This window comes from Cupressus sempervirens, chromosome 7 (assembly GCF_028749045.1).
Source record: "Cupressus sempervirens isolate cs-2001-9-10 chromosome 7, ASM2874904v1, whole genome shotgun sequence".
NCBI lineage: Eukaryota > Viridiplantae > Streptophyta > Pinopsida > Cupressales > Cupressaceae > Cupressus > Cupressus sempervirens.
The window spans coordinates 730,596,949-730,607,171 of NC_143124.1; the positions used below are offsets into that span (position 1 = coordinate 730,596,949).

The 10,223-nt window shown below is 33.4% G+C and overlaps 1 protein-coding gene across 1 annotated transcript; it reads left to right on the top strand.

Annotated features, from left to right (window-relative positions):
* Positions 1-2,758: 2,758 nt before the first annotated feature.
* On the top strand, positions 2,759-4,313 carry LOC149549314 (auxin-responsive protein SAUR76-like). The gene has a single exon (XM_089792757.1). The coding sequence runs from the start codon at positions 3,356-3,358 to the stop codon at positions 3,821-3,823; it is 468 nt and encodes a 155-aa protein (XP_089648883.1). The 5' UTR covers positions 2,759-3,355; the 3' UTR covers positions 3,824-4,313.
* The last annotated feature ends 5,910 nt before the right edge of the window (positions 4,314-10,223 follow it).

Genomic DNA, 10,223 nt, shown 5'->3' on the forward strand with positions numbered 1-10,223 from the left:
ATCTATAGGCTCAAAATGGTGCAAGCACTCTTCCATCAATTTTTCAAACCTCATCTGGGCACTCTAAGGTCTCTAATAGCGAGCCTGAAGATTTTTCTCCTAAATTTTCCATCGAAAATCTGTAATAACTTCTCTGATACTTAAGCTGGAGAAATGAGATTTTTTATTATAGGCTTATAATTCTAAAATGAACCTTCATGTAGAAAATGAGAACATTCCGAACTCGTATGAAAAACTTACTAAAATTAGCAAGTTCCCATAAATAACAACCCCCTTGTTTACTAGTCCTTATTAAAATAGGGAAAAAACTTGAAAATAAAAATATTTTTGGATGATGCAAGATTGCTCTTACACCCAGGATGCTCCTACATCAACTTATTAATTTTCTATGTAAGCAATTCATTCCTATGCATGCACTATTCCTTCTCACTACCTTGAGCCACCGAGCCATCCTCTCCAAAATGAATTATCTACCTTTCAACATAGCCCTTACAAATCACAACCCTCCCATGTTCTTCATTTGTATCATGACAAATTTATATGTTGTGATCTACACTTCTTACAGGTATCCATCATGGTAAGCTCTTTTTCATATATCACAACTATCAAAATATTGTAACCTTGCAAGGTTCGATATCACAATCAAATTGCTATTACACCACTAAAAATCTTTATGTCACTATCATTATATTATTGTATATTAGACATATGGTGAAGATTTACTTGATGATAATTATTTACTTTCTAATGTTTGTATATGTCATTCATCTCACTAAGATAAGCCTTATGATTTAACAATATTTTAAGTAGTGATATGACTTCAAATAAATGGCATCACCATGACATTGATAATAAATTAGATACATCATCACACTCGTGATCCATCATCAAGCGGGTCACATTTTATTTTTTACCTCTTGACTTTGTTTGTGATGGTGGATCATCAAGTACAATCTCAAAGATTGATGTAAACTAGAGCTATATATATATATATATATATATATATATATATATATATATATATATATATATATATATATATATATATATATATATATATATATATATATATATATATATATATATATATATATATATATATATAAAATGAATAGTCATTTCCATTCATTTATGTATAAAACACAATTTTACTTATATATTATATAATGAATGCCATTATTATAATCTATGAATACATATTATTAAAAAAATCTTAATCAAACAATCTTAAAATAATAATTTAATCATTCTCATTAAAATCTTACATAATTTTACCCTGGCAACAATAACAAATAATAACTTATTAGGAGATAATTTCCACAGCTAGTCAAATTGTGATATGAATATCAGGATTTAACTGTGTGATTTTGAGTCAAACTCGATGACCCATGTTTCATGAGTAGTGATTCAACATGAATCCATCTCTCATCAGAATAAATGGAACACTTAGCACTCATTGGATCTAGGTGATGCTCACAGGGGTGAAGCACCGGGACTTCCCGGGAGGGGTACTGGGATGGGTGACCTCCCGGGAAGTCCCGGTGCTTCACCCCTGTGAGCATCACCTAGATCCAATGAGTGCTAAGTGTTCCATTTATTCTGATGAGAGATGGATTCATGTTGAATCACTACTCATGAAACATGGGTCATCGAGTTTGACTCAAAATCACACAGTTAAATCCTGATATTCATATCACAATAACTTATTAATTATCTTTGTTGTTTCTTCATTTGATTGTGTTATTTTTTTTATCAGCAATGTTTTGGATCACACTCTTTGACATCATCACGGTGAAATAGAGTTATAATATGTGAAATGGTTAGTTGTTGACCTATATATGACTAAATAAAAAAAAGGAGAGAGGGACCCAACTATTTTCCAAAAAGAGTAGCATTATTGTACATTAACATCACTAGATTTTCACAATCCATTTGGAATCTATAGTTTTATTTCTGGATTCGATTGTGTAAGCTTTTTTAGCATTGACTTTTCGGATCACACTCTGTGATCCATCATCAGGATGAGAGTATGCAAGAATAACAATTATCTCATCCTGATGATGGATCACAGAATGCGATAAAAAAAGTTGATGCTAAAAAAACTTACACAATAGAATCGAGAAACAAAACTACACATTATTGTACATGTCCATACAAAGACCCAAACTTGCATACCACAACATAATTTTGTGTGATTTTCTCTAGAATAGTCAAACTCAAAGAAGGTGGTTGTAAAAGAGAAGGAAATGTCCTTTCGTAGTCTAGGAGCTATGTATTTTCAGATCTACATATAATGACAACAAGATGAAACTACCTCGCATTTCTTATGAGAAGCACCAAACTCAACCAATAATAACAATTAGTAATAATGACTTATTTAATTTAACATACGCAATAATAACAATCAATATGAAACTACCTCACATTCACACTCCTTATAAGAAGCACCAAACTCAAGCAATGATTTACCAAACTCAACCAATAATAACAATCAGTAACAATGACTTATTAATTTAAAAATACCATTAATAATGGGAAATCACACTATTCACGATATAATGTAAAACTTATTAATTTAAAAATACCAATAATAATAATGGGAAATCATACTATTCACGATATAATGCAAAACTTCGTTGTCAACTGATTGAGCGTACCAAGAAACTGATGGAACGTAAAGCCTAATCCCGAGAAAAACATTGTACCAGAAAAGAAGTTAAAAAGTTGAAAGATCTTGAAAATCATGAAATGCTAGACTACAAAACAGAAAATATTCGCTGGAGTTTATTAGAATTTCGCCTGTCCCGATAAAATTGGTATTTGTCATCTCGTGTTTAAGAAATTCAACACCACCGACAGTTTTCAATTCTCTGATGTAAAACTCTGTCCCGTTCAGAATGTGTTCTTCCTCTCCCTCTGAAGTTATATGAGGCGAAACCTCTTCTTTCAAATCTCATATTTCATAGCTTCTCTCTGACAAATCTCTGCTATGAATAATCTCATTGCGTGGATATTCTCTGAGCAATCTATGCTTTGAAAGATCACTAGTGTCGGAAATCTGTGTTTTGAAAGATCGTATATATTTTCGGAAATCTGTGTTTTGAAAGATCGCATATATTTTCGGAAATCTGTGTTTTGAATGAGCACATTTCATATGTTTTCGGAAATCTATGTTTTGAAAGATCACATTTCATATATTTGCGGAAATTTATGTTTGAAAGATTCACATTTCATACGTTTTCTCATTTAGTCTTGTTTTCTGTGGGATTCTTTCTCTGTTTTCTCTGGTTTGTTTTGCTTTCCAGTCCAGAGAGGGTAAGAAAGAAGTTCAGATCTTACAAATTGGGGGAAGAAAATGAAAGAAAAGCTGCCGGGGACCAAAAGAATGGTGGTGAATGTGAGAAAGATGAAATCTATTCTGAAGAAATGCCAAAACTTTGGCAGCAGAAAGATATCTTACAGCAATGTGAATTGGAATCCCATTTTCCATGATGATCTGAACGAAGATGAAGTAGAAGATGAGATTTCAATGGCGGAGGGCAGGAGACCTTCAAGCCTCATTCAAGCAGGCATGGCGGATGAAGTTCCGGATGGATGTAAGGCCGTGTATGTGGGAAAATCCAGGAGAAGGTATTTCATAAGTTCACACTATCTCAATCATCCATTGCTTAGGGTTCTTCTTCATAGCTCTGAAAAATGCAACGAGGAGCAATTCTCTGTTTGCTGTGAGGTTGTCATGTTTGAGCATCTCGTGTGGATGTTGGAGAATGCAGATTTCAGTGATTCTTTTGAAGAGCTCGTGGAGTTTTATGCTTCCGATTAGGTCACTGTTATTTGTTCTTGTTATTCTCTCATTAGGGTTTCTGATGGATGATGCTCTTTAATGGAGGTTTCAACGAGGTTTCTCGGATCTGAATGGTACTCAAATTGAATTAAGTTTCAAACAGCGTTTCTGAAGCCGCCGTTTAAAGATTTGGAGGCTCAAATTGAAATAAATTTCAAAGATCCAAAGAATACAAAGATCTGAGTTAGGGTTTTCGGTAATAGTACTCAGATTAAAATAAGTTTCAAACGACTATTCTGAAGAACAGAGTTTAAATATGTGGAGGCCAAGATTGAAATAATTTTCAAAGATCCAATAAATACAAAGATCTGAATTAGGGTTTTCGGAAGCAGAGAATACTGTGATCTGCACAGTCTAAAACTGTAATCTTTGAAAATGGCTAAAGTTTTAGTTCTGATTATGATCTTGTGCAACAAAATGTAAGCTCAATTCTTTGTTTGCCAAGAAGAAGAAATCTCTCTGTTTTTAACTTTGTTTGGTTCAAAATTTCTGCATAAATGTAATTATGCGCATAATAATCATATTTTTTCCTAATTTTGCTATCTGATGGTCCATGCTATTCGCACGTGTGTGTCTGTGAGCTGGTGGGCATTTACTTCTGAAAGCGACTGACACGTGGCATTTACGTCCTATTTTGGTTCGAAGGGAAATGAATAAAATATATGTGAGACAACTTGCAGTCACCTAAGAAGAATGTCGTGGCACCCTCTACACCAAGTTTTCATTCTTTCTAGTCAACAAAGTGTAAAAAAATTCTAAGGAACCATTTGGATGGAAAATAAATTTATATAAATATTCTTTGTTAACTAAACTATTGTGAAGAAAAGGACACTAGAGAGGAAAAGTTAGGTACTTAGATGTAAGCTTCTCAATAGGTGAATTGATTTTTAATATGTTTTTTTTATAATCATATGGTTTTATCCACATTAAGTATATTGAATTTAAATACTTATATTTTATCTATTATCTATATATTGTAGAGAACAATGATTGTCATGTCTAAAATTCTTTATGTTATAACCCGAATGCCTTTGCTATTTTAGTTTAGATGTATGGTAGGAAAATATTTTGTTTTGGAATTTGAGTCTTAGAATTGTAAAACTTAAGTTGAAATTTGCTAATTTTTCTTGTACATTTGTGGGAATTTGTGAGTTGTTCTATTTTATATTGACATAACATAGTAGAGAGAGGGGGGAGAGGGGGAAGAGGGTAAATGCTTGCTAATGTGGGGTAGAGGGGGAAGAGAGAGTACATGCTTGCTAATGTTCTTTATATTTTTCTATCATCATCATTAAATTAATATGGTTGATCAAAAGGAGATTAACATCTTTGTAAAAAGAGCAAGAAGGAGGTCAAAGAAGACCCCACCTAGTAAAAATGTGAATTTGGAGAAAGAGAGAGAGAAGGAACTGGTGGATTCAGAGGAGGAAGTCAGGAAGGGTAGAAGGAGGTCTTGGAGATTGGCTAAAATGAATGCCAAATGGAAAATGAGAACTACTACCTCTCAGGAGGAGGATGAGTGGGGCTCAGAGGATATGCGCCCCCCCCTAAAGCAGCAAATGAAATAGAGGACGTTGAATTCCAATGGGGGAAAGGATGACAGTAGAGATGGGGAGGTGGAGATTTCGGATTCGTTTGCATCAAGCACGAGAGGGGACAATAAGGAGGTGACCCACGCTATGACTCCCTCACGATGAATATGGTGGACCTCACACAGGACCAGTTCCCAAAGATGATGTATAAGGCCCCCTCTCCTATAATGGTGTCCTCCCCAAATCGGGTGACCCCCATTGATAATGTTATTTCTGACTCCCCATTTTTGTAGGTTGATAGCATGGGTAGGGAAATAGACAAGTTGGGAGGCAAATTGGATGAAATAGTGGAAGTCCTAAATTTGGGGCTTAAAGAGCTGAGAGACAAAGTACAAGTTCTAGAGGATAGGTTTGGCCTATTGACTAAGTGCACTATCAAGGTGACTCATGTGGTGGCCACTACCTTGCATTTGTTGAAGGACAACGAGGAGGAGGACCTGAGCCAGGAGGACACCAAGTTGTTGTTTGGGTTCTTGACTAAAGATTGGGCGAGCATCCTCCTCAAAGGGAAAAATGAGGGAAAGCCTAGTTAGTGCCCTGGTTCCTTATGGTTTTGTGTTCCTGGTTTTGCTGGTATTTGGACTTCGTCAGGTTTAAGGCTATGATGCCTTTGTTTAAAAATCTCTTTACTTTTAGCAATTTGGTTACAGGTTATCTTAGATGGATGCATGTTAATTTCTTTACTTATTTGTATGATGTTACTTTTTTGTTAGTTGTTGTTTTTGGAATGTTAATGTAGGGTAGGGGGTGTGCCTTTCTTGGTTCGTAATATGCTAGTAGTCTGTCAGTTTGTTTTGTAAGGGCCAACCCCCTTGTTTTCGCTGCTTAAAATTTCAGAAACATCTTTGTCTAGAAAGTTTTCTAATAGTATATCTCGATATTGTCACCTTTAAATAAAAATATTTAATGAGTTAAGGAACATATTTTTATGTTTTAGGTCTACTTTTATAGGCAAAATGTTTAATTTAAAACACATAAATTAATACAAAACATAATTGTCCTACAAATTATTTATTAAAGCAAAGGAATTTTAAATCACTATTAAGATAATCCTAGCATTCTCAATAATATATTTAATCTAAATTTTCAAAAATAAATTTAATTATATATAAGAACATTATTGATATTTGAATATTGTGGCTTTGTAATTCTTCTCTTCAGGGTTTAATGGGCCATGGGTGGAGACCTGATGGCCTTGGCTATGTTATTGTTATGTTTTCTTTTGTTAGGAAATTTTAGTTTGTGAAATCTTAAACAACATTTTAGCAACATTCATGTTATGAAGAGGACTATTCAAGCTTGCATTGGTGATATAACCTACCAAATTAAAGATTATGGTTATATAATGATTTAGGTAGAGTTGAATCCCATGTTGTAAGCGAGTTAGAGTGAAAGTTTTGCGAGGAGATTTTTTTGAAAGAAAAATATATGATTTGATTGGCTCTAGGAAGATCATAGAAACTCAACATTTTCCCATTATTATGTGAAAGCTTGCAAGAATATGATTTCCTCTTTAGTTATTGTAAGGAAGGAATTTAGTTGACATTTATACAAGAGTTGTCTTGTTAAGCAATGTGATTCTACTCTGATATCTTTATTGAATATTCACAACTTGTTGAAGATGAGGAGAATTTAATTGTAGCTTGTATTCCATCTTTTAGTAACCCATGAGATGAATGAATCTCTCATCACCCCAATACCATTATGCAAAATGGAAGAGGGGGTTATTTGCATGTGTAAGAGAAAAGCTCCTAGTTTGAGGAAGTTCCCCATTTCTATTGATTTTGGGAATTATTAGTAAATTGGATTTTTTGGAGGTGGTTTGGAAATCACATGGTATAAAACATATGATTTTCAAGTCTTGTATTCTACATTTCTTATTCTTGTTCTTAAAAATGAAAGAGTTGACTGACTAGATTTCTTTAGGTCTATTGCTCTTAATAATATGGTATACAATATCATTGCTAATTTGACTACACAATGGCTCAAAAATTGGCTTCCATATTTTGTGACTATGGAATTTACTTATTTCATTTGAATTTTCTATTCATCCCTATTTTATTTATGTGTTTGGGTTCCTAAGGGGAGTACCCTTCATCATGTGGTATAAGAGTAGAAGTTCTTAAATCGTGTAAATAAATAACCAAATACAAGAAAATTTGTACCAAGAGTGTGGTTTTGGATCAATGAGAAAAGTGAGGGAAATGCCTACACAAAATAAATATTGTGGATGAACTGTTGTGATAGAAGAGAGTTTTTGATCCCTTCAATGACAAATTCAAGCTTTACAAAAGGTGCTACATAGAGGAGTTAATGTTAGACGAAGAGATGGAAGCAAGGATGGGTTTGAAGAACAATTTCAAGAAGAACAAGAAGCAAGAGATCTTGATGAAATATTTTTGAGGTTCATTTCAAAGATTGGAAAGAAGCCAAAGATCGAAGTATCCATAGTTTCTAGAAGTTTGAATCTAAAAGAGTTTGCAAGGATATTAGGATTGTGAAACAACTTTCTACACTATCCTTGAGAGGAGGATTATGTAAAATCTTTCTCAAATATTTATAAAAGCGACAATAACTTAACATAAATGATATGCATAACACAACACATAAATTTACATAGGCAGATCCCTTCTATGACAAAAACCTCATAGTAAAAAATCTACCCTATATATTGTTTAACAATAAATAATAGACAACTTTTTTCTTAAGAAATGTTATTATAGGAGAATCATCAAAAGAGATCCAAAAGAAACTCAAAATCTATCAAACGCTTACATAAACTCTATCTCATGCATGCAATATGTGGGTGATACTATACATGAAACTGTCAAAATTTTACAAAACAATGGGCTAAAAATCACCTAAAATTTGGAAACCATCATATCTACAATCAAATATGCCTTTGATGCATGAATGCATGCACCAACATGTGCAACTCCCTCTTGTAGCTCATTCATGTGTTAACACTTTCTTTTAATTTCCTATTTTAGGATACTTAAATTTTAGATGCCATAGCATTTGAGCCAAGTGTCCAATTAATAAATTAGTTGAAGTGCCAAATATTAAGTGACATTCAAAATACTTCTAGGCCATTTAAGGGCCCCTAAGTGTTGGAAATATAAGAGGAGTAGCTAAGTGGGGAAGGGTGAACGTATTACCACTAAAATAAATCCCAAATCCCTTAGATATCAATACAAATATAAACTCTGACTAAATTGTATTCTGTTGTAACTTGGCAAACACACATGCACTTGGTTTACACTAGAAAATGTTGTAACTTGACAAACATTGAAATAGCAGCAGTAACTTAGCAAATGAATATCTTAAGATATTTTTTGTGATTAGCCTAATTTAACTTAGTTGAATATACATAAAAGAAATAGCATGAACACAAATGACACCAAGATTTAACGTGAAAACCCAATTTGGGAAAAACCACCAATTACAACTAGTTACTATTTTTCACTCTTCCTAGGTGAGCCGTATTATCACACCTTGCTAAAGGTTACAAAACACACTGTTAGGTGTGGTTTGTTAGAGGATTTAATCACCCTATTAGGAGTGGCCTTATTAGAGGTCTTTAGACACTTCAATCTATAAATACCACCTCGTTAAAAGATTTACAAATAGTTGTTAAGCCAACTTTGTTAAGAGATTTAGATCACTACTACAATAGTTAGAGAGTAACAATGAGATGACCTTATTTCTGATGCAACTGAATTGCTGATTACAGATCTCAATTTTGGCTTGTATACTTGATCTTTTCTGATTGAATACATATCTTTGCAGGTCAACAAGGTTATTCTGCTTATCCTTCTAATTTGCTTCCTCTAGGCATCTTTAGATCTTCTGTTATGTTCCACACATTCATTCCTCAACTTGACCTTATATTTATATCTTACACATTGTCAGGTCAGCTTGAATACAACTTAGAACACTTAATATTCATCTCCTCAGTTGACTAGAACCAACAAACAAATCAATTGAACTCAATATGTCAAAACAAGAAAATTCTTCGTTAGTTAACCCTGCTTGGTAGACACTAACTCAAAAATGATTTTCCTATGTTAACCAAGTGAATTCAGTTAACACTATATATTCACAAAGTTCCTTTGGTAACTGAGTGAGCTCAATTAACACTAGTTCCATCCTAAATTTTCTTCATTAACCAAGTGAGCTCAGTTAACACTCAACTTCTGCAAACTTTCCCTTGTCGCCCAAATGAACTTGGTAGACACTATCTTCTGAACTTGACAAATTTTGGAATGCTCGAGAGACATAGGAAACTATCTTCAATGCCCGAGTGAGCTTGGCATGCACTGACTAGAAATAATATTACATTTTGTGTAACATCAAAGACAATACACAATTAACCAATTTTTTTCAACAATCTCCCTCTTTGGCATTGATGGCAACACATGTCATAATACAATGAAAATTTAGAGAAAGAATAAAGTAAGGAATATATCCTTAGTTTCATTTTGATTATGATCCATAAGAACTCCCTCTATCAGTGTGAACTTCCTTTGTCTTAAGTTTCTCCCTTTATCAGCAAAATTCTATCTTCAACATCTTCTTTTGACAACAAACTTTCTTTCTTTGATATCAGACCAAGTTCTCCCTATTTGACATCTTTGGAAATAGTAAATTTTTTGTGAAAAATATACTCTCCTTTATAATTTTTTTGTGAGATATGACAACAAACTCTCCCTCTTTGACATCTCATGCCAAAGATAAAATTTAAATAATATTAGCGTACCTTATGTATTGATTCATATCTAATATGC